Source organism: Myotis yumanensis, unplaced genomic scaffold (assembly GCF_028538775.1).
Source record: "Myotis yumanensis isolate MYYU_CA2020_CCGP unplaced genomic scaffold, mMyoYum1.0.hap1 SCAF_16, whole genome shotgun sequence".
NCBI classification, from domain to species: domain Eukaryota; kingdom Metazoa; phylum Chordata; class Mammalia; order Chiroptera; family Vespertilionidae; genus Myotis; species Myotis yumanensis.
Genome location: NW_027223767.1, coordinates 33,770,291 through 33,795,699, shown reverse-complemented (window position 1 = coordinate 33,795,699; position 25,409 = coordinate 33,770,291). Strand labels below are relative to the sequence as shown.

At 50.2% G+C, this 25,409-nt stretch overlaps 1 protein-coding gene across 2 annotated transcripts in view; it reads right to left on the bottom strand.

Annotated features, from left to right (window-relative positions):
- The window catches only part of MRC2 (mannose receptor C-type 2), a 57,420-nt gene extending 32,344 nt beyond the window's left edge, over nt 1-25,076 (bottom strand). For both annotated transcript variants that reach the window (XM_070393642.1, XM_070393643.1), the window contains exon 1: nt 24,778-25,076. In XM_070393642.1, the coding sequence (XP_070249743.1) occupies nt 24,778-24,907 (130 nt within the window). In that variant the 5' untranslated portion in view covers nt 24,908-25,076. The remainder of the gene's footprint in view (nt 1-24,777) is intronic.
- Nucleotides 25,077-25,409: the final 333 nt, after the last annotated feature.

Below are 25,409 nucleotides of genomic sequence, written 5' to 3'. Positions count from 1 at the left end.
CCTCCTCCACCGCCAGCCCCCCCCGCCTCCCCCCCCCCCCCCCCCCCACTTCCTCACTCATGCAGATAGCACTGTACTGGGTACTACAGGGAAATCAGACAATATGCCCTCATGAGGTTTACAATGAAACCGGAGAGGCACAACTCACAAGCCATCCATGCAAGTTACAAGCAACACATCAAGTGTGCAAAACAGTCAGGACATGGCTGCAGGGGGAGGAGTTGGCTAGAAATGGGTTCTCCAGAGAGCTGAAGTGTGATTGACAGGGATCTTTCTGATGTGTAGCCCACACTTCCTTGCTTCTCAGACATCCAGGTCACCATCCTGGAAATTTGTCCCTGTGCTCAGGCCACTGGGTTTGTTTTATTTATTTATTTATTTATTTATCTATCTTTTTATTGATTTCAGAGAGGAAGGGAGAGGTAGAGAGAAACATCAATGATGAGAGAGAATCATGGATCGGCTGTCTCCTGCATGCTCCCTACTGGGGATCGAGCCCGCAACCTGGGCATGTGCCCTTGACCAGAATCGAACCTGGGACCCTTCAGTCCACAGACCAACGCTCTATCCACTGAACCAAACCAGCCAGGGCGGCAACTGGGTTTTAAAGCTACTTGTTTCACATGGAGTGACCCGTCTCCTCCCTGCCTGTTGTGGTCACTTTCCTTTCCTGTCTGCTGTAAGAGACACACTATGCTTTGGCGGAGTCCTGAGGCTGAACGCAAAGGCTGTCTGGCTGTCTCTCAGGAGCAAAGCTCTCAGCTGTCCCTGCAGCTTCCCGGACTCGGCCCCGCAGCAGAGGCAGCCAGAGGTCTGACCTCGGAGAAGACGGCTGTTCTCCATTACAAGCTGAAGACATCATGCTGAAAGCCGAGCAGAGGAAGTTAATTCTAGCACAGTTCCTGGCACGCAGCACCCTCTCAACAAGAATCCGCTGAATGAGAGGCATGTCAAACAAAGCCCTGAAAGGCGCGAGCAGAGACAAGGACAAGCGGGGTGTTCGGACCAGGGGGAACAGCAGGAGCAAAGGCCGGGGACCCTGCAACCAGCTTGGCTCAGCTCCTAGAGAGCTGAATCAGGGGCCAGCTGGGACTCGACTAGATTTGTCCTCGAGGGTGTGGGAGGGTGGCCTCCAGCCCATGAGCCTCTCCTGAAGCTAGCCACCCCTCCCCAGGCCACGCAGAGGCAAGGGGTCATCCCAGGGAGAGTCCGGGGCCGCCCACAGGGCTGCCAGCCAAGAGAAGCAGCTGTTTTCAATGAGCAGCTTGGCCCTGAGGCCAGGCCTGGAAATGTCCCTGAGTCAGCAGAAGCGGCCAGCCCCGCCCTGCGGAGGGCCCACCCCGGGGAAATGGGCACCACACCCTGCATCACCTCTGCCGAAGGCTGTATCCACGTCCACGTCCATGCACGCACAGGGGCCCGCATATGGGGGGCGTGGCATCCCTCCTAGAGAGGGCAGGGGAGTCCCATGACATGAAGACCCAATACCCTGCCCAACTGTTCAATATTTCCACCAAAATTCTGGGGTACTGTGGGCGTCCCTCTACCCTCCACTCTCCAGGTTTTTCACACTCCCTTCCCTGCTCCCCAACAGCCCCTCCATTCCAGCCAGGACAAACTGCTAGGCCTCCATTGCTTAAAGTGCCTGTGACTACAACAGAACAAAAGGCCGAATTTCTATTTACTGAATTATTATCTTATTTTTTTTTAAGAGAAAGGAAAGGAGGAAGGGGAGGAGAGCAAGAAGAGAGAGAAACATTGATTTGTTGTCCCACTTATTTATGCATTCATTAGTTGATTCTTTTTTTCTTTAAATACGTTTTTATTGATTTTTAGAGACAAACAGTGATGCGAGAGCAGAGCATGGGTAGGCTGCCTCCTGCACACCCCCCAATGGGGTTGGAGCCCGCCACCTGGGCATAGGTTGCCGCTCAGCCACTGAGCACACCAGTCGGGCCATTGGTTGATTTCTGACAGGAGTTGAAACCCACAACCGTGGGGCATGGGGATGACGCTCTAACCAACTGAGCTACCAGGCCAAGGCTATCATTCATTTCTAGAGATGCTCTTCACCCCGCGAATATTTTACAGCTGTGGTAAGCTTTGTTCTAGGACGATGTTAAAGCAAACCCTGCGGGGAATGGCTTGCCACGTCCACCTAATAAGTGCAAGAGGAGATGCGATGGGTGGAAATTCATGTGAACTCGGAGAGGCAGCTTTCACCCTCCCAGGCTCTGTCCAGTTGCCCCGTCCAACAGGCGGTGCCAGCTCAGAGCGGCTGGCCCTGGGGCTCTCTGGAACACAAACGCTCACCTGTCTAGCCTTCTCTCGGATTTAATGGTGTTTCATCTCACCCCTTGCTCCCCCCCCACCCCCCGCTGGTGTTTTAAAAATACATTTTTATTGATTTCAGAGAGGAAGAGAGAGGGAGAAAGAGAAACATCAATGATGACAGAGAATCCTCGATTGGCCGCCTCCTGCACGCCCGCTACTGGGGATCGAGCCCGCAACCTGGGCATCAGCCCCTGACCAAAATCCAACCCGGGACCCTTCAGTCCACAGGCCGACGCTCTATCCACTGAGCCAAACCAGCTTGGGCCCTCTGCTAGTTTTTATATTCCGACTAAAACATCAAAATCTTTGCAGGCTGTCCTTTCCCAGGACCCATCTTGCAGGATGAAGTCAGGGAGCTGCTGATCCTCGATAGAATGGTTCTGCCTCTAACCTCTGCCGCTCCAGGGCAGTCCAGCGCGCCTTGCTCCCCTGCCCTTTTCCCACGTCTCTACCTCACCGGAGCACCCCAGGGGCGAGCACACCTTGACCCCCTCCCTCCTTCACCCCGCCCCCAGGACGTGAGGCGCTGGGACCACTCTGTCCGCTGGATCTTTGCGGCTGCAGCTGCGCCCCCTGCGCAGTGCGCCCCCCCCTCGGCTAAGCGCCCTCCCTCCACCGCGCCCCCGGGGCTGCACACCGCCCCCTCCGCCGCGTGCCGTTCCCCACTGCACCCCCACTTCAGCCAAGCGCTGTCCCTCCACGACCTGCCGCCCTCCCCCCATTCCCCGCACGCCCTTCTCCAACGGGTCCCGGAGCATTTCGGCGCGGAGCCTCCCCCGAGGTCGCCCGACTCCCCAACCCAACTCTGCAAACGCCCGGTCGGCACGGCCCGGCGCCGTCTGCGAGCCCGCAGCCAAAATAAACAGCGCAAAGCCGCTTCCTTCCCCGGGGGGCAACTTTCACGGCGACGGCGGCTCCGGTCGCGGCAGGAAGTGGCTTTCTGAGCCAGCACAATCCAGCCTCGCTGACCCGGCCGCGGGCAGCGCTCCGCAATCCCCCCGGGAGCGGGCCGGCTCCGCAGCGGCCATTGGCGGGAGCGCACGTGGGTGGGCCGGCCACGCCCACGCGCAGGAACCACCTGCAGCTGAATGAGCGCATCACCCGCAGCGAGGACCACCTACTCGTTAAAGCAGCACCCCGCCCCCCTCCGCCAGGCCTCCTCAGCCACACTAGTTTTATGTAGACGTGGAAGTCGGGAGCAAGTTATTTCATAAAATCGCTTGCAGGAGAGCCCTCTGGGACCCCAACCGCAGCCCTAGGTTAGGTGGTCCATACCTGGTTGACTGAGGATGAATTGATGAGTGAGTGAGAGAATACTGGAGACAATACCCAGGCAAATTTAGACGGTTTTTGTTTTGTTTTAGTTTTGACAACGTGGCCTGCAGAGGTGTGTGGGGGGTGGGGGATAGGAGGAGGAGTATACCTTAAAGCTAAAATATAAGTACAGTACCCGGCTTCACTGCAAAGTCAACAGAAATGAAGAAAGAACCTTTGAGGCCTTTCTGTATTTTCTAACTTTCCGTAGTGAAATCAATATTTTTTTTTAAAAAAAAATGTAGCTTCCCACTCACAAAAAAAGAAATGTGTAGAGAATTCTACTGAAATGGAAAAATGTGCGAGAAACTGAAGTTTCAAATATAAACATTTTGATTCACAAGAAAAATTTCATGAACAATTTCTAGATAAGTCTTTCAAATAACAGAAGAGTAGGGATTCCCAACTCCCTACACAGGAGGCCCTCACTGGCAAGCACCCCGAGAGCTCAGGTTCATCCTTCGCCTGGTGCCTCCTCATCACCTGGAATCACAGGAAATGTCTGTGGGATGACAGAAGGACTATGAAAGGAGGGATCTTAGCTTTAGCTTGTCCACCCTTTCTCAAGCGGACCCTTCATCACGGAAAGGCTCAGTACTTGTCCAAGGATATTCACACAACTGGAGCCAATTTAGACCTTTTCATTAGGACTAAAACTTGCTAAAGTCCCAAACAGCATAGTGCCAGTGTTTGCTTCCGTATCTTAACCATATAATGTATTGTCTTCTGTTGAGAATGAAAAGGAGAGTTGGTGATAATTACACCAGTACAAGCTTGCACCAGGACTCGCCCAGGCAAACTAGGCCAGATGGTCACCCCGCACTTACAGAAAGAGACAAGTTAAAGTTTATCACCACACAGGTTACAGTTTACTATGTGTTTACTAGGAACCTTGGTCCCAGGCATGGGGTTCCAAGGCTTTGTCTTTAATCCTCTTGCCAATCCTCATAGGGACCCTCCGCAGTAGGCAAAATTCCATGTGGCAGATGAGGAAACTGAGAGATCAGAGGCCCTGAAAACACTGTAATAAGGGTGGGGTGAGAGGCCAGGAAGGCTGGTTCCAGAGCTGAGCTCCAAACTACTGTTCCAGGTACCTGAACCTATAACCCAGACGCAAGTTGTATTTGACCTTCACAGTGTGTGAAAGAAGTGAGCCAACATTGAAAACTGGAGAGATTTCACATATAAAGCTAGATTTCCAGTTTCTCTTGGAAATATTGAGAGGTCTGACAACACTGAGCCAGTGTGCCTGCAGGGAGGGGCTCACCAGCTTGCCACAGTCTCCACCCATCCCTTCTGTGCCCCACACCCCAGCACTGAGGTGGAATGAGAGTGGCCATATGTTATCATATTTGTGCTGCCCTGGTTGGGGTGGCTCAGTTGGTTGAGCATCATCCTGTGTATGGTTTCGGGATGTTTCTCTCTTACATCGGCGCCTCTCCTCTCTCTCCCTCTCCCCGCCCCCCCCACCCTCTCTCTCTCTCTCCTTGGGTGAGGTAAAAAATAAAAAAAAGGATGTGCCTATTTCAGGCTGGAAAAAAAAAGAGGGGGAGTGAGTTTCTCTAAATTAGGCTCCACTGCCCTGCAACCAGTGTCCCTGGGACATGCCGCCTTCCTTTTACAAGATGTATCTGAAACACAGCACACTATGATTCCGAGAAAGCACAACGCATTTCACAACCAGCTTTTGCTCTGCTCACTGGCAGTTCCCCAGCCTGACTTGGTGACATTCAAGGATGACTTGTTTGGTTCTAAAAGCAAAGCATGGCCCTCTTTAAAGTTAACTGAACTTAGGACCTTGTTTGCTAGGGAACCTCAGGAGCTCCCCAAATCGATATGCCAACGATATGCCTGCTGTCTTCTGCAAGGACAGGCCAACGGGACCTGCCCACACCTTCTCTGGAGACACCGTGGAAGAGGTTCGCTCTGGAATCTGGACCCACCCAGGTTCAAACCCTTAATGGGCCCTGTGCTGGCTGCCTCATTTCTTCCAGCACCACTTTAGGGAGGACACTAATTAAGACCCGTCTCATGGGTTTCTGGAGGATTAAGCGAGAAAACACGTGAAGATGCTCTGTAACTGGTGAGCACTAACATTTCATTATTGTTGTGTGTGTTTTTCTATTTAAGCAAGACCCCCCCTTTGTGATTGGGGCCCTGAGCTCAAGAATCTATGTTTCACAGCAGAGAGCCTGGGAACCAGGCTTAGCAAACACTGCAATTTGGATAAGAGAAAATTACCAGAGGAAATAAGGCCAAGGACTCGAGTGTTTAAGCTGCTCTTCAGAAGAATTCAAAGAAAAATAAATCCATGGTCCAGATGTGGAGTCCTCCTCCCATTCCCGTGGGTGCCTGGTCCCTGGCAAGCATCGTTTGTTTCTGGCCTCTGCACATTTGAACCCTTCCTCAGGTGTGTCCGGAAGGGAGCTGCAAGGAGAAGGCCACGGACAGCGTGGCAGGGAAGCGTGGGGGCACTTGAAGGGAAGGCAGGTCAGCCTGGGTGTCCCGCCACATCCTGGGTCTGCAGAAATAAATTCCAGGGGCAGTCACGAAGGGAAAATGAGGTCACAAAATGCACAGCTGGAAGGGAGAGAGCGAAAGGCGGTGGGGTAATGCCTGCACCACTTGGCATGGCAGATGTTGGGACAGGAGGAGGAGGACAGAGGCTGCATGGGACCCTCACTGGGACTCAGGCAATCACAGGCCAGTGGGGCCCCAAGAATGGGAAGGAGAAAAGGGGTGGGGAGCATGGGCTGAGAATCAAGATCTCGCCTAAGAGTTCAGGTCTGATTCTGCCATCACAACCTAAATGACCTTAGGGAACTCAAAATACTTTCTTACCGGTAAACTGATTATAACATACCCTCACAGGCTCCTGGTGAGATCGACAGGGAGAGATCTACAGGAATATTGACATGATCCTTTCAGGGTCTCCCCCACTAAATGTGCAGGAGCTGTGTCTTATCCTCTCCTCTCCCCAGTTCAGATCATACAACAGGGACTCAATACCGGCATGTTGAACTGAGCTGGACCAGGGGAGGTGGAAAGGCAAGCTGCCCTGTGTCCTATGGGCCAGGGTTTAACATCCTCTAAATGACACCCTCCTCTAAAAGCAGATCTACACCATGGACAATGAAAAGGAGGGAAACATGAAATTATCTCTTGTGCCAGGAGGTTTGGATTATATGTAACTTTCCATTATATTATTATAATGTTCCTAAAGTAAATAAAATGGAGGGAAGGGAGGCACAGGGGCATTTTAAGATCTCTGAAGCAACAAAAGCTCTCTGCATTTCCCATAGACTCCAACTCAGGGCTCAGTGAATTTAACTTGCTTTGTCCTGAACAGCCACAAAAACTCATACCACAACACCCCACTGCCACCACCGCCAATACAACATCACAATAGACCTGACATACAAAGGCATGTCTGCCCGGGTCTCCCCACATTCCTTCTCGTGCCCCACTCTTTTCCTGGTTTCTCCCATACATTTTTAGGACCATAAGAAAGGACTGCTCCCACAATCATCACTGATCCTCCCTCCCTGACATTAATTAAGAATCAATGGCACGGTTAAGAGAGCTCAGGCTCTAAAGACAGGCTGGGTTTCGGTTCCCGCTCTTGAACTAGTCATTTGACCGCTTCAGGCCTCGGCGTCCTCATCTGTTGAGCGGAGAAAGTACTCACGTTTACCACACATAGCAATCACTGAGCACCTCGCCTGTGCCAGGAGCCACCCGTGGGCATCCTGCCCCACACAGCCTGAGCTCGTGGCCCAAGTGGCTCCAGCGGGCAGCCCTTCTGGAGGAAATTTTGGCAACGCATCTCAAAAGCTTTCAAAAACACAAACCCTCTGACCCCAGAATTCACTTCTTAGGAATTTAACTTAAGGAAATAATTAAGAATCTATGCAATGGACTTTGGGTGATAATAATGTGTAATATAGATTCATTAGTTATACAAAAAAGTGCCACTCTGGTGAGGGACGTTGATAATGGGGACATATGGGAAATCTCCTTACCTTTCTCTTAATTTTGCCGTGAAACTAAGATTGCTCTTTAAAAAATTCTAAATAAAATAGTAGATTGAAATACAAAACAAGAAAAAAATACAAAGACTCTATGCAAAGACTTAGCTACACAACCTTATTTATTATAGCAATGATTGGGGGCAAATTAATGTCCAATGATTTGGTGTTGACTAAGTAAACTGAAATAATGTCACATAATAGAATACGAACATAATGCAGACAATAGAAATTAATTTAAAAAAAGAGTAGCCCTAGCTGGCTTGGCTCAGTGGATAGAGCATCAACCTGCGGACTGAAGTGTCGCAGGTTCGATTCTAGCCAAGGGTACATGCCTGGGTTGCGGGCGCGATCCCCAGTAGGGGGTGTGCAGGAGGCAGCTGATCAATGATTCTCTCTTATCATTGATGTTTCTATCTCTCTCTCCTTCTCTCTTCCTCTCTGAAATCAATAAAGAAATATATATATATATTTTTTTAAAGAGTATTTAGGTGTGGACAGAGCTTCACGATCTGATTTTTTAAAACTGAATGTACAGCCCTGACCAATGTGGCTCAGTAGGTTGAGTATCATCTGTGCACTAAAAAGTTGCCAGTTCAATCCCCAGTCAGGGCACATACAAGAATCAACCAATAAGTGCATAAATACTAGTATAAGTGACACAACAAATCAATCTCTCTCTCTCTTTCTCCCTTTCCCTCTCTCTAAAGTCAATAAATAAGTAAAAATATGCTTCCCAAATAAAAATTTTAACTGAACAGCAAACAAGGGAAAGATATTTGTAACAAATAGGGCAAGAAACTCACAAAAGGCAATAAGAAAAATGTAGAGACCCTGATCATGTTAAGGTGATAAGACCTGAAGAGAAAGATAATCAAGGCTATAAACAGATGGTTCACCAAGAACTATCCAGGTCCAATAAGCTTATGGAAAATGTTGAAGAGCATTTGGAATACTAAAGTAATGTTCTTTTTTTAAAAAAAAAAAATACATATATATATTTTATTGACTTTTTACAGAGAGGAAGGGAAAGGGATAAAGAGTTAGAAACATCAGTGAGAGAGAAATATCAATCAGCTGCCTCCTGCACACCCCCTACTAGGGATGTGCCTGCAACCAAGGTACATGCCCTTGACCGGAATTGAACTTGGGACCTTTCAGTCTGCAGGGTGACGCTCTATCCACTGAGCCAAACCGGTCAGGGCTAAAGTAATGTTCTTATTTGCTGGATCTGAGTGTTGGTTCCTTGGGTGTGTTCAGTTTGTGAAAATTCAGTGAGCTGAACATTTATGATGTATTTGCTTTCCTGTATTTATATTATACTCCAAGAATTACAGTTTTTTAAAGCAAGGATGGATAAACACAAAAGAGGAATTGGGTGGCGGAGGCGGGGTGGGTGGAAAAGAGAGAGGGAGACAGAGGAGAAGCATACAAGTCAGTACTGGCATTCCTCAGAGATACAGGGGTTCATCTCCAGACCACCGCAATAAAGCGAGTCACGGTGCATATAAAAGTTACGCTTACACTATTCTGTAGTCTACCAAGTGTGCAATAACATTAAGTCTAAAAAGTAATGTACTATACATACCTTACTTTTTAAAAATATGTTTTTATTGATTTTCTTTTTTTTTTTTTGAGCGAGAGGAAGGGAGACGGAGAGAGAGAAACACTGATCAGTTGCCTCTCATACACACCCAACCAGGGACTGAACCCACAACCTCGGCCTGTGCCCTGACCGGGCAATCGAACCAGTCAATTTTTGGAGCACAAGTTGATGCTTAACCAACTGAGCCACTCTGGCCAGGGCTATACATACCTTAATTTAAAAAATGCTTTATTGCTGAAAAATGCTAACCATCATCTGAACCTTTAGCGAGTTATAATCTTTTTCCAGATGGAACATCTTGTCTCGATGTTAATGGTGCTCAGTGATCAGGGTGGTGGTCGCTGAAGGTAAAGGTGGCTGTGGTGGTCTCTTAAAATAAGACAACAATGGCCCTGGCCAGTTCTGTTCAGTAGTTGGGGCCTCAGCCCTCAGACTGAAGGGTCACGGGTTCGAATCCAGTCAAGGGCCGTACCTCAGTTTCCGGCTTGATCCCCGGCCCTGGTCGAGCAAGTGCAGAAGGCAGCAGATCAATGTGTCTCTCACACATCGATGTTTCTCTCTTTGTCTCTCCCCCTTCTTTCCACCCTCTCTAAAAATCAATGGAAAAATATCCTCGGGTGAGGAGGATTAACAAAACAAAACAAAAAAAGACAACAATAAAGTTTGCCACATTGATGGACTTTTCCTTTCACGAACAATTTCTCTGTAGCATTCGATCCTGTTTGATAGCATTTTACACACAACAGAACTTCTTTCAAATTGGAGTCCATCCTCTCAAACCCTGCCACGGCTTTATCAGCTAAGTTTATGTAATATTCTAAATCCTTTGTTGTCATCTGAACAATCTTCCCGCCATCTTCACCAGGAGTAGACTCCATTTTACACACAACAGAACTTCTTTCAAATTGGAGTCCATCCTCTCAAACCCTGCCACGGCTTTATCAGCTAAGTTTATGTAATATTCTAAATCCTTTGTTGTCATCTGAACAATCTTCCCGCCATCTTCACCAGGAGTAGACTCCACCCACAAGAAGCCTTTAATCATGAGATTGCAGCAATTCGCTCACATCTTCAGGTGTCACTTCTAATTCTCGTTCCTTTGCTATTTCCATCACGTCTGCAGTCACTTCCTCCACTGAAGTCTTAACCCCACCCCCAAAGTCATCCATGAGGGTTGAAATCAACTTCTTCCAAACTCCTCTGTTAATGCTGATGGTTTGACCTCTGCCAACGAATCAGAAGTGTTCTTAATGGCATCTAGATGGTGAATTCTTTCCAGAAGGTTTTCAATTTGCTTTGCCCAGATCCATCAGAGGAATCACTATCTATGGCAGCTACAGCCTTACAATAGGTATTTCTTACAGATGTGAAAGTCAAAGATCGAGAAAAAAAAAAAAAAAGACGTGAAAGTTAAAATGATTCCTTGACCCATGGGCAGCAGAATGAATGTTGTGTTAGCAGGAATGAAAACAACATTAATCTCGTACATCTCCAACAGAGCTCTTGGGTGACCAGGTGCATTGTCAGTGATATTTTGAAAAGAATCTTTTTTTTTTTTTTCGGAGTAGTATGTCTCCAATGGGCTTAAATATTCAGTAAACCATATCATAAACAGATGTGCTGTCATCCAGGTTTTCTTGTTCCATTTATAGAGCATAGGCAGAGTAGGTTTAGCATAATTGTTAAGGGCCCTAGGATTTTCAAACTGGTAAATGAGCACTGGCTTCAACAAAAAGTCACAGCTGCATTAGCCCCTAACAAGAGAGGCAGCCTGTCCTTGGAAGCTTTGAAGCCAGGCAATGACTTCTCTCAAAATATGAAGTCATAGATGGCATCTTCTTTCAATGTAAGGCTGTTTTAACTACATTGAAAAAAATGTTGTTTGGTGTAGCCATCTTCCTTACTTATCTTAGCTAGATTTTCTGGCTAACTTGCTGCAGATTTTACATCAGTACTTGCTACCTCACCTTGTACTTTTATGTTATTAAGACTAGAGGCCCAGTGCACAAAATTCATGCACAGGGGGGTGGGGGGCATCCCTCAGCCCAGCCTGCACCCTCTCGCAATCTAAGACCACTGGCTCCTAACTGCTCGCCTGCCTGCCTGAACCCCTTCTCCTCTGCCTGCCTGATCGCCCCTAACCACTCACCTGTCTGCCTAATCACCCCTAACCACTCACCTGCCTGCCTGATTGCCCCTAACTGCTCGCTGGGGGGCAGGGCCAGCCAGGGAGAGGGGCCATGGTCATTCTGGTCTCTGGTCGTTCTGCCCTTTTGGTCGCTGGGCTTTTATTATATAGGATGGCTTCTTTTTTGTTGTTAATCCTCACCCAAGGGTATTTCTTCCATTGATTTTTAGAGGGTGGAAGGGAGGGAGGGAGGTGGGGAGAGAGAGAGAAAAAATAATATTGATGTGAGAGACACATCAATTGGTTACCTCCCACATGAGTCCCGACCAGAGACCAAGGATTGAACCTGCAACCCAGGCACATATCCTTGACCAGGAATCAAACCCGAGACCCTCTGGTGCTTCTTAAGCTTCATGAACCAACCTCTACTACGTTCAAACTTTTCTCCTGCAGCCTCCTAATGTCTCTCGGCCTTCAGAGAATTGAAAGGAATTAGAGCCTTGCTCTGGATTAGGCTTTGGCTTAAGGGATGTTGTGGCTGGTTTGATCTTCTATCCAAACCACTAAAACTTTCTCCGTATCAGCAATAAGACTGTTTTTCTTTCTTCTTTCTTTTTTTACAATGTTCTTTCTTTCCATTCTTGTAGTTTTTAATTTTTAAATATTTTTTATTTCAGAGAAGAAGGGAGAGGGAGAGATAGAAATATCAATGATGAGAAAGAATCATTGATTGGCTGCTTCCTGCATGCCCCACACTGGGGATCAAGCCCACAACCTGGGCATATGCCCTGACCAGGAATCGCACTGTGACCTCCTGGTTCATAGGTCAATGCTTAACCACTGAGCCACGCTGGCCGGGCTTGCTTTCTTATTTTCTCACTGGAGTAGCACTTTTACTTTTCTTCAAGAACTGTTCCTTTGCATTCACAATTGGCTAACTATTTGGTGCAACAGGCCTAACTTTTGGCCTATCTCAGTTTTTGGCTTTGGGGGTTTGTACCTTCTTCACTAAACTTAATCATTTCTAGCTTATGATTTAAAGTGAGAGACCTATGACTCTTCCTTTCACTTAAATCCTTAAGAGGTAATTGAAGGGTTATTAATTGGCCTAATTTCAATACTGTTGTGTCTTAGGGAAAAGGAGACCTGAAATGGGGGCGGGGTGGGGCAAACAGCTGATTGGTGGAGCAGTCAGAACACACACAACCTTTACCGATTAAGTTCTCCGTCTCATGTGAGTGCGGTCTGAGGTGCTCTAAGATAATTACAATAGTAACATTAAAGATCACTGGTGAGCCCTGGCTGGTTTGGCTTAGGGGCTAGAATGTCGGCCTGTGGACTGAAGGGTCCCGGGTTCGATTCCGGTCAAGGGCACATGCCTGGGTTGCAGGCCCAGTCCCAAACCTGTAGGAGGTAGCCAATCAATGATTCTCTCTCATCACTGATATTTCTATCTTCTCTCTCTCCTGATTCTCTATCATCATTGATGTTTCCCTCTCTCTCTCCCCCCTGTCCCTTCCTCTCTGAAATCAATAAAATATATATTAAAAAAAAAAGATCACTGATGACAGATCACCTTGACAAATATAGCAATAATGAAAAAGTCTGAAGTATTGTGAGAACTATCAAAATGAAACACAGTGACATGAACCAAGCAAATGCTGCCAGGAACAGGCCACTCACTAGATAAGTGATCCTGGACCTCAGCCTGTTTGGCTCAATTTCTTTATCTGTGAAATGGAGGGATGTGCGGGCTACAAAGGCAGCCTATGTGGGATTGCCTAATACTGACCCTGCTGATTTTATGTGCTCAGTAAATAGTCACGTGGTCTCCAGTTCTCATTTGTTGCATAATGTTACACTGACGCGCCATAAAGTTCATAAAACGCGGAAGCCTTCCTAAGGGCTTTTCTGATTTGCCCTCTGGCCTCATCCACAGAAGTACGGCCATTCAGTGCTTACAGAATTTTGTGTCCTGCTGTTCTCTAAATGCAAACTCTATTCCAACGTTGGAGTCCTCTCCCCTTGCCTCTTCTGTAAACACGTGGCTAATTTGTGCCAAATGAAGATGCTCACATTTGGGGGGGGGGGGGGGCGGGCTGTTAATGGAAAGAGCTCCAAACCAGTGAGCACCCTGAAGGAGAACTTCTTCAGAAAAACCTCCTACGAAGGCCTGCAAGCGGGGAAAGCTCAACTCCCACTTGTCCTTTAGAAACACAATGGGAGGGGCAGGCATGGAGCTGCTGGGAAAACTGCTCCCGGGCCTCAGGCGGCAGGGCCTGAGGTTGTCAATTCCGCACCCAGGTTTGCTCAAGCCTTTGGCAGCCGGGTTGGAGGGCTGGCTCCCTTGAGCCTGGCAAAGGCCCACCCACCCTGGGAGGCTCTGATTGGCTCTGTGGATTTATATGCTGCACGTTCGGCCAAAATATGTCATGGAAGTTGGGGAGGACTGCCCCCTGTACCCCAATTACAGACATATTTAAAGAAAAAAATCTTTACCCTGTTAAATATTATCTATATATATAAAAGGCTAATATTCAAAGTGTCCCCTCGGGAGTTCGACCGTGAGAACGGGAGTTCAATCACTCCCGATGACATGCGCTGACCACCAGGGGGCGGCACAGAACATGGCAGGTGACCAGTGGCAGTGGTGGGATGCTTGAGGGAGTGAGGAAGGAGGAGGCAGGGAGGCGGGGGGAACTGCACAATGGCAGCATATGGGCGGCGAGGGAAAGAGGAACCTGAGAGGCAGGGAACCTGATCAGCCCTGATCGCCGGCCAGGCCTAGGGACCCTACCTGTGCGTGAATTTCATGCACCAGGCCTCTAGTATAACATAAATAGTACTAGAGGCCCAGTGCACAAAATTCATGCACTTGGGAGGGGGTCCCTTAGCCCAGCCTGCACCCTCTTGCAGTCTGGGACCCCTCGGGGGATGTCTGCCTGCCAGCTTAGGCCCGATCCCCAGGGCCTAAGCCAGCAGTCAGACATCCCTCTCACAGTCCAGGGCTCTCACCGTCTGGGACCCTTCGCTCCTTACCACCCACCTGCAGCTGAGACGGGAAAGGATCCCACAACCACCGCTGTGCTCGCCAGCCGTGAGCCCAACTTCTGTCTGAGCGGCGCTCCCCCATGCGAGCACACTAACTGGTGGGCAGTGTACGTCATAGCAACTGGTCGTTCCGCCGTTCGGTTGATTTACATATTAGGGTTTTATTATATAGGATACCAGCATATGACATACATAACCTTTTAAATTTTGGTGTGAGCTTTCTACCAATTCTATCCATATACCCAAAATACAATTTATGCTCATATCTATTGTGTATGCGTATACACATCCATAGAAACGTTTCAGAATCTTGTGGTCCTTAATATTTCAGCAAAAGAATTTGTCCGTCTTTAATATGCTGTTCAACAATGCAATATACTACATTTCATTTACTCCTTCCCTAGCTATTACTGGTCTTCAATTTGTAAACACGTTTTCTTAATTATAAATAATGTCATGTTGAACATATTGTTGCATCAATCTTTGTAGGCCCTATTATGAGAAGTGAAAACGGCATCTTGCCTTTCTTAATTACTAGCGATTTTAAACATTTTCTGTAGGCTTGTTGGACATAGGTATCCCTTCTTTGTGGATGCTGTTCACAGCCTTTATTGTCTTATCTTTTCTGATCTTAGATGCCTTAAAACTACTAGAGATTGTGTTTTTTTCTCATTGGCTTATATGAGCTTCTCACCATATACATTATAGATATTACTTCCCTTTTTGTTGTTCTTTTTAAATTTTATTGGGAACCCCCACTCTGATCACAACTTCTCCCATTGAGGGTAACTAACCACTGAGCAACAACGGCCAGGGATGGCACTGTGTTTTTAATTACTCCTGGCCAGTTTTGTAAAATGTCCACAGTCTAAATTAGTCTGATGTTTAATCATTCAATTCATGTTAAACGTTTTTTGGAAAGAAAACTGTGTGGGGGATGTTGTGTCCTTTCCATTGTATCACATTGTCCGTTTGTTCCCTAATTGGTGATGCTATTTTTTATTAAAATATAATGTACAATATTACAAGAGAAGGGCAAATACTGTATGGTTTCACTTATATGTGAAATCTAAAAAATAAAATAAAACAGACTCAGAGATACAGAGAACAAACTGATGGTTGCCAGAGGGGAAGGGAGGGGGAAAGGATAAAAAAGATGAAGGGGAATAAGAGGTACACATTTCCAGTTATAAAATAAATGGCACAGGGACGATATACAGGCACAGAGAATATAGTCAATATCATGATAACCCTGTACAGTGTCAGATGGTTACTAGGCTTGAGCGTGATCACTTTGTCGGGTATATACTAGTAAACGTTGAATAACTATGCTGTATACCTGGAACTAATGAAGTATTGTTAGCTCATCGGCCCATGAACCAAAGGATCACGGGTTCGACTCCCAGTCAACCTGGGTTGTGGGTTCAATCCCCAGCTCTGGTCGGGACACATGTGGGAGGCAAACAATCGATGTGTGTGTATGTCTCTCTCCCCGTCCCTCCCCACCTTCCACTATCTCTAAAAATCAACGGAAAAAATAGCCTCAGATGAGGATTAACAGCCACAAAAAATGCAATGCCATAAAGACAAAAAGGCCAAGCCACTATTGTAGTTTAAAGAAACTCAAGAGACTTGACGCCAAATTGGATTCTGGACGCACAGCTGTTAAGAACAGCTGTAAAAGGCACTATTGGGACAACCGGAGAAATGCAAACTTGGCCTGTATGTTAGGAAAAATTGTATCTATACTTCTTGTATGTGTGAGATTATGGTATTGTGGTTATATAGGATGTCTTTGCTTTTAGTTGATACATGGTGAAGTATTTAGGTGTGAAATGTCACATCTACAACTGCCTATAGCTTACACTTACACACACACACACACACACACACACACACAATAAAGCAAGTACGACAACATGTTAACAGCTGTGCTCCTAGGTGAAGACTTAACATAGGTCCTCACTGACTCGTTTTTTCAGCCTTTCCAATGGTTTGAGGAAGAGGATAACGCCAATGCAGTCCTGTGGGGTTCCCCCCGCTCCACATCATGTCTCTCAGATACACCCGTGCTAAGGCAGGTAACCGAGGTTCACTCATTCACTGCTGCGTTATATTTCATGGCGTGTCTGTATCTGTAATTTATCCCTACTTCGTTCGGTGTGCATCTTTGGTTTTGCTTTGGCTACTCTAAACAGTGCTTCCAAGCTCTTCCCAAACCACCAATGCTCTCCTATAGTCCCAGATCCTTCAGAGAGGAGAAGCATGTGTGGGGTTGTACCAGGAAGTCCTTTCCTCAGCGACCCAAGACGGACCGCAAAAGGCTGTGTCCACCAGGCTTGTCTGACTCAGAGTGTTCCCTCTGCGGTCAGACAGGCTCCCGACCTTGATATGTCAGAGCAGCCTCGCCTCCATCTTTCTTTTAATGAGCTTAAGACTAGCACCTCAAATGAATCAGTGAACGCTGGACTCTACTGACACTGCTCTCCATTTGGGGGGGGTTGCTCTCAAAATACAAGCGTTGGGAAGGCAGGAACCATGCCTGATTTTTTCACCAAGGTGTCCTCAGCACCAAATAGCATCCCTAGCACATTGTCAGTGCTCGGGAGAAGAAAACAAAACTGAAAACGAAACAGTTAACCGAATGAATGAATAAGTGATTATCAGCGATCGGGCATGCATCTTCATTTCATTGTTACTGGTGTGTGCACGTTGTTCTGTCCGATCGCCTTGTGGTCATAAGAACTTCCTTCTCAAGTATATTTCTGTGTACCGACATTAGCTGTCTATTTGTTCCTGACCCCAGCCACATACGCTGTCAGTCATGTTAAGGTATCTTCGTTTGCTATCCTCTTACTGTTGGGCTTTTGCATGGTTTCCAATTTGTTTTGCAACCACAAATAACACTCCTATGAACTTCTTTTCCTCTTTGGGATTAATGCCTTATGAATTCCCAAAAGTGGAATTATGAAGTCAGAGGCTACCAAGTCTTACATACCTAGTTTCTGACAGATCGTCTGAAAGACTGAATCCTGAAGGGCTGAACCAATTTACAGTGCCCCAGTCACACATATTAACTCCCAGCTCTGCCAAGGCTAGGTTTCCTGTTTTTACTAGTTTAATTATGTATTTAAAGAAAGTTATTTAACTTTTAGTGATCTTGGCACTTTCTATGTGACAACTTGCCATCTGAGCTTCCTTAAATGTGATCAGCTAGAAATTGAAATCAAAATTTTAAATTATCTTCCAGTTGTCCAAGAACATATAAAAGTCAAGATTCCTTTCCCCATTAGTGTTTTTTCTGGAGTGTCTCACATTAACTTCTTAGAACAGCTTAAGTCTTCTAGAATGTACTTCAGTCCATCGAACTTCCCTCTGTTTATGCAATGCCTTATGTTTTTTATGATTGTGACATCATCTCAAACTCTGGAAGAATAACTCTCCTCGGGGGCCTTGCTACTACAAAGAAAATAATTCTCATCTCAAGAAAAAAGTATTTTGTAGCCATGTGGACTGATGGCTGTTAACTTGCGGCCATCATTTAGTAATATGTACACATCAAATCATTATGTTTTGTACCTTAAACTAATACAAAGTTATATGTTAATTATATCTCAATAAAACCAGGGTGTGGCTCTTTGGAACACTTAACTGCTCTTTCTTTCTTTCTTTTTTTGTTAATCCTCACCCAAGGATATTTTTCCATTGATTTTGGAGAGAGTGGGAGGGAGGGGGAGAGACAGAGAGAAACATCAAGTGAGAAAGAAACATCAATTGGTTGCCTCCCACACACGCCCAGACCTGGGGCAGGGATCAAGCCTGCAACCACCCAAGTCCAATCTGGGACCTTCTTCAGTCTGCAGCTGATGCTCTATCCACCCAGCCGAACTGACTAGGGCTTTTTTTAAAACGTTTCTCTTTATTGTTGAAAGTATTACAGATGTCCCTTCCCCGCCCCCGCCCCCCGTTTGGCCCCCCTTCCCACTCCCATCCCCTTCCCTTCACCCCACTATTATCTGTGTCCATGGGTTATGCATATATGCATATGTTCTTTGGCTGACCTCCTCCCTCCCCACCCCACCCCCCACTTTTTTTTATTTCAATAAAGCTTTACTAAATGCCACTGTGTCCAAGGCCCTGTGCTGGGACCTGTGCAGGGATAGAAAGGAGGAAGTGGCCCCAGCAGGTGGGTGACAGAGATGAAATGCAAGAGGAGCTCTGGAAAGAAAGGCTTCTTCAGATGAGGCGACTGGAAGGCCTCAGGTAAGGGCTGGGACTCAGACAGACCTGTGGGACAGGCTCCTGGCGGACAGAGGAGCATGAGGAGGGGCTTCGCGGGGCGCACTCAGGGCCTCTGTGGGTGCTGGCAGGTAGCTCAGTTCGACTTGTGCAAGGGGGTGGAGAGAAAGGGTAGACCCTGATCATGGAACGCTTCACACTCTCAATGCAGAAATTTCAGACTTGGTTCTGCTGACGATTAAAGCTGCCCGTTAGGATCACATGTGTGGCCCTGGCCGACTGGCTCAGTTGGTTATAGCATCATCCCCATACACCAAGGTTGTGGGTCCGACCCCCCGACTCCCAATCAGGGCAGATACAAGAAGCAACCAATGAATTCGTAAGCGGGACAATAAATCAATGTTTCTTCCTTCCTCTCTCTCTAAAATCAATCAATCAATCAATCAATAAGTAGACAGTTTAGACCTGCTTTAAGGAAAAAATGTGTCTGTAATTAGGATTTGTATATGGAAGACTGTGCTTTTTCATACTTAAATCCATCTTTAATATTTATTTTATTGATTCCCGAGGGAGAGAGAGAGAGAAACATCAATGATGAGAATCATTGATCAGCTGCCTCCTGCACGCCCCCAACTGGGGACCAAGCCCGAAACCCAGGCATGTGCCCTTGTCCAGAATCGAACCTGGGACTCTTTAGTCTGCAGGCCGATGCTCTATCCACTGAGTCAAACCAGCGAGGGCTTAAGTCCCTTGCTATTCATATTTACTCTTCCTAATAACATAAACAGCAATAATTTAATATTATTTCCTAAGAAACTAGTGTGTCCAGCAGGGTACCAGGCATGTATCTCATCCATACATTACTGCATGTTTGTGTATGTCTTACAATAGCCCTATGAGGCGGCATTAATTTATTTTTCCCATTTTGCAAATTAAGGAATTGCCGAAGGTCACGCAGCTGGTGAGTGGCTCTAACAGTGGTCCCACCGACACTGTCCCGATGCACATCTCCAGAGGACTGGGCGGGCGGGGGGTCCCCCGCCATGCACACTCCTGCCTCAGTCTGTACTGGGGAGCCCGGCACCGGCCTCCCTTACCACACTTGCCGAGATCAAAAAAGGCGGGGACACTGGCTTCCCATTTTCCCTATAGGAGCTCCAAGGCCACCACACAACCCTCTGACCATGTCCTCCCAGAGGTGATCCTGGAGAAAGAGATAAAACGAGACAACCCACACCTCCGTTCTGAGGTTCATCCCTGCGTGTGGCATCTGGGTGCTTGTCACTCGGCCCCACTGAGTCCAAGAGGCAGTGATGGGGACTCCTCGAGTCCTTCTCCCGAGTCTGGGAGGAGGGGCGGGTGCAGCCCGGACTGAGGGGAAGATGGCATCCCAGGCAGGGGGCCCGGTGTATGCAGAGGCCAGAAGGTGGGGAGGCAGTGAAGGTTCAGGGAGGGTGGCGCAGGGCGTGCTAAGGAGAACAGGGGGAATGTGTGGGGCCGGGTGACCTGGGAAGAAGCTAAGGTTTCACAGCCCCCATAGAGCAACACATCAGAGCTGTGGGGGCAGAACGCAGAGTCAGAGGGAAGCGGAGGGGGTGAGAGGCAAGGCCGAGGCAGAGAACATGGGCCCAGCCCAGCGGGTGGGAGGGGTCTGCACAGTCCAGGGGTCAGGAGAGGGAGCTGAGCGTTCCACGGAGGAGGAGCAAGGGCAGGGAAGGAACGGTGCACTGGGTTTCCACAGGAGCCCATGCTCTAGTTTAGGGGCCAATCCAATCTGTCCCGAGGGGCTGGGGGTAGCTGAGGGCTTCCCCGGCCGGCCTGTTTGCTGACACAGCCCCTAACGGAGGAGGAACGGGGATATGCAGGCCCAGGGTGAGATCCAAGCTCTGCGTCACCCTCCGATGGCCCACCCCACCCAGATTTATAGGGCTGGTCATGGAAAAGCGGCCCCTCCCCTCTCATGAGGACCAAACAGGAAGAGGCACTTCCCGTCGGCAATGCCCGGGGCCCTCCAAGGGCAGGGGGCGGTGGATTCCGAAGAACAGGCCTGGGCATCCCTGCTCTCCGCACTGCGCAGGTGCAGTGAGCACCACTGGCTGAAGGGAGAAACCTATGCACCCTGACCTCAGGGAAGCTGGGGTGCTGGGCTGGGGCTGGCTCCTCTCCATCAGGCCCCTTCAGTCACTCGCTTAGCCACACCTCCTCGGGGTGGGCACCTCAGATACCTTGAGGACACTTAGCAAGCCTCAGTCCAGCCTCCTGGGCCCACTGGACTGGGGGAGAGACAAGCGTCTGGACAGCCCAAGTGGAATAGAGGGTTCCTCTCAGGAGGACACCGCGAGAGGATGTGTGAGAGGCCTTGGGGCTGGAGGGGAACCCATAACGCAGAATTGCCCCGTCCTTCCTAGCACATACCCCGGCAGTGCTTACTCCTGCAGACACAGCGCGGCCTGGCACTGAAGTATTCACGCTCAGCAGGCGCCCCTGGGTTCGAATCCTGCTTTTACCACTTGCAAGTGGTGGTGGGAGGGTCTTGGCAAATAACTAATCTGCTGCCAGTGTGTCCAGTGGGTGAGAACACCCTCCCGAGGTGGTGAGATGCAGAAAAGCTGTGCCCGGAAACACGTGGCACAGCGCCCCGCCCAACGAAGCAGCCGTGGCTGTTTCCTCGGCTTCCCTCCGCAGGTACAGCGGCCACTGTTTAACGCTTACATTAGAGGTGAACCCAAACGAAAGCCCTTCTGAGCATCTCAAGGTGCTTCTGAAATCATCCCATCGGCCCAAATCCCTGTACCACGTAGGCCTCCGAAAGCCAAGCTTCTCTCGTGCGAACAAACAGGGGCCAAGACCCGGGGGGCTTCCTCCTCCCCTGCCTGCACGCCCACCTTGCCTAGGTAAACTTGGGGGGGGGGGCCGGACCAACCATAGCTCAGGTGGGCACCACCCCCGCCCTGACAGTTCACAGAAGGTGAGTGGGTTGGAGCAGGAAGACTGACTATTGGGGGGGGGGGGGGTGCAGGTGATTTGTCTGGCCGACTCGAAGTAGCAGCAAGTACCTGCTGTCTTTCAAAAGGAAAGCTTGGTCCTCTACACAGCAGTCTGTCCCCACGGGAAGACTTCCCAGGTCTCCTTACTCCTTGACCTGCATCCTTGGGGCTCCCAGCAACTCTTTATCCAATCTGCACCTCCTTTCTTTGCTCAGAAACCTGCAAGCGTTCTCAGGGTCCTCCACTGAAAAATGACAAGTCCATCCCACCCTCAATTTTGGCCTCTTTCACTCAAGTTTCACCTCCACCCCACCCCATCCCACTCAGGCACCCAGCAAGCTTCCACATGACCCCCAGAACAGAAGAGCCCACCCTCCTGGTCTCACCCTCTCTGCTCCCCTTCCTGCCTCTGCAAAGCCTGGTCCCACCCAGCCTCCCTCCACAGTCTTGCTGACCTTTTGTCCCCCCACCCCTCCCCCATTTCTCCAGCCTCCAGACATTAAGTATCCACAGTCCCAGGTTTTCACTTACTAGTTGTGTAGCCCAAAGTGAATGATCAAACCCCCTTTCGCCTCCATTTTCATTGCAAAATGGGCCCAGCGATACCTACTTCCTTGAGTTATTGTCAGAATTAAATGAGAAACTGCACATAAAGCACTGACATGGCTGCTGGCCTTGAGCAGGCACCCCACCAATGGAATCCTGCCTTTCCCCCCCTGTTAATTGTGTCTGTTTCACTCTCCAGCTCGATTTCCTTTTCTCCAAGGATGCAGCTTACACTCTTCTGTAATTTCCCTCCTCAAGTATTTGGCTCAGCGCTGAACATTGAATGCTGTTCAAAAATGCAGTCATGTAACAAATTAATAGCCCTAGCCAGTTTGCTCAGTGGATAGAGCGTCGGTCCTCGGACTGAAGGGTCCCGGGTTCGATTCCGTTCAAGGGCATGCACCTCAGCAGCAGACTCGATGCCTGGCCCTGGCCAGGGTACACGCGGGAGGCAACCATTGATGTCTCTCTCTCACATCGATGTTTCTCTCTGTGTGTCTCTCCTCTTCCCTTCCACTCTCTAAAAGTCAATGGAAAAATATCCTCGGGTGAGGATTAACCAAAAAGAAAAAGAAAAATTAATAGAGGTCTTCCAGCCACCTGCATTGGGGGGCATCCCATGGAGGTGGAGGAAGATGGGTTCTGCCAAGGGGCTCTGCGCTGCTCCATCCTCTCACCCCACAGGAAGCCACCCACAGACACCCGTCCCCCAGGGTAAGTCTCACTCCAGACAAGCCAAGCCGAATCCTAGCTCCCACAAGCATTTCCTGGGGCCATTCAGATCGTGGTGCTGGTAAGTTCTTCCCAGTGACCACCTGATTCATCAGGCACAGGGGGAGGGAGGGAACAGTGGCATGCAGGGACAGGACCTACAACTGTACCCTCCTCTTCCTCCACAGCAGGCAGGGAGACCAGGCCACCCCACCCCACACCTACGCTTCTTCGGAGCGGGTGGTGAGGGCTGTTATCGAGGCAATACCATTGGGAAGTGGGGGCTCCAAGTGCAGGGACACAGCCAGAGGGAGAGCAGGGGCCACGAGGAGACCGGGAGCAGCGGGGGCTCTGCCGGTGGCCTCCCAGACAGGGCCTCTCACTACACACTTCCAGCTCCATGGGAGTTGGGGGGGGGCGGGGGCGGCGAGTCAGCACTGTGGCCACGGCTCTCCCAGAGCCTGGCTTTAAAATGCGCTCGGGGACTCTGGAATGGCCGTCCCCCTCCACCCCTCCACCCCGCCTGCCTCCTGGGTTCCTACACAGAGGAGCAAGACACAGCAGGAGTTGGGGAGCAGGGGAGCCAGTGTGCCCTGACCTGCAGTGCGCGGGGAGTTACTGCCTGGTCTGTGTTGGTCCACATTCAGTTCCAGGAGGGTCTGAAATTCACTCAGCTTGGTGTGAACAGGGTCGCCCTGACCTCCACCTCTCCCCTCAGCACAGTGGGGGCAGAGGTGTATTTTAGTGGCTACAGTCACACCTGGTGGGAAGGCCAATCCAGCAAGCACTGGCCATGGGACTGTGGGGACTTCACACAAAATTGCAAACACTGCACTGTCTGTCCCTCCTCACTCACCGGATCCCCATGAAGCCAGGCGCTGCTGGGCCCAGGCCTGGGCTGTAATGACTGCCTGCCCCTGGCAATTACAGCTCTGCCTCGGGCAGGAGCCCCGAAGTGAGAGGCTCTTTCCTTTCAGCTCTGATTCTTGCTGAGGGGCCCATCTGTCCCCACACTTCATTGTCACCCTTTAGGGAGAGCAGCAGGAAGAGAAGGTACAGCTGAAGGTTTTTGCTTTTTGTTGGTCGGGTGTTTGCATCGTGAGTAGCTCTTCGGCTGCCCAAGATCTGTCTACTCTGGAGGGGCGCCAGTTTGGTCGGAGCCGCCCACACAAAACACACACACACACACACACACACACACACACACACACGCACGCGCACACACGCACGCTGTCCAGCCTGTTTCTGCATCCTGGTGGCACAACACTGGCCCACAGAGCTCTGTTCAAGCAGAGAGGATGCTGCACGCCGCCAGCTGCCCTTGAAGACCAAGTGTGGCAACAGAAAATTATAAACACCCCGAGATTCCAGGAAGGCACACGAGCCCTTAGGAATTACTCGAAAACAATCCTAAGGCATCAGTCCTGGGAAGAAGCAAGGAGACACTCCTGGATGGAGCCTCCAGTTCCCGCAGGCGCGCCCCGCAGGTCCCGGGCCGAGGGCAGCGCGATGCCGGGTGGTCCGGGAAGGCCGGCGCGGGGGTCCTCCGGAGCCCGCCCTCTTCCACGGAGGCTGCTCGAGACCCCGGGCTCCCCTCCCCCTCCGCCCGCCACATCTGGTTCCACTCAGGTCCTCCCCCACCTCCAGGCGCGTCCCTCCCCCTCTCTTCCCTGCTTTCAGAAAAGCAGAGATTTTTAAAAACCCGGTCACACGCGCACTCACACTTGGGGGGTGGGGGGTGAGAGAAGGAGGGAAAAGTGGAGAAGAGAGGCCCGCTCCCCGGCGCTCCCCCTCGCCCGGCCCCCGAAGTTGGCCAAGTTGGCAGCGCCTTACCCGGGAGGGCGGCGGTGGCGGCAGCGTCCCCGGGGGGGCTGGGGAGACCCCAGGGCAGACCCCCGAGAAGCAGGATGCAGCGCAGCAGGTGACGAGGCCAGGGCGCGGGAGCCGGCCGGCGGGGCCCCATGCCCGCGGCGCGCCGCTCGGGGGGCGCGGGGACCGGGGGCGCACGGGCGCGGTGTGCGGCGGCAGCCGGAGCGCTGGGCTGTGATGGCCGCCCGCGAGGGGCTCGCTTCCTCCGGGTCGGGAAGGAGTGATGCCTCCCGGGGAGAGGAGAGGAGAAGAGGAGAAGGGAAGGAGGCAGGCCGGGCGGAGGGAGGGCAGAGGGAGGAGCGCAGGACGCGGGAGGAGGGCGTGAGGGGCAGAGGGGAAGGGAAGCGGGCAGCTGGGGGGTGGGGGCTGCGGGCGGGCGGGCGCGGGGCGGGGGCCGGAGCTGCAGAGAGCGCCGAGGGGGAGGGGGAGGAGGAGGATGCGCGGGGTCGAGGAGGACCCCGGCGTGCGCGCTCTCTCGTTTCGCGTTTCCCTCTCTGTCCGCCTCGCCTTCCCGCTGCTCTCGGCCCGGGCTGGGAGCCCCAGACGCTGCGTCACGACTCCCGGCTGGCGCGGGCGGGGAAGCAACTGCAAAACTT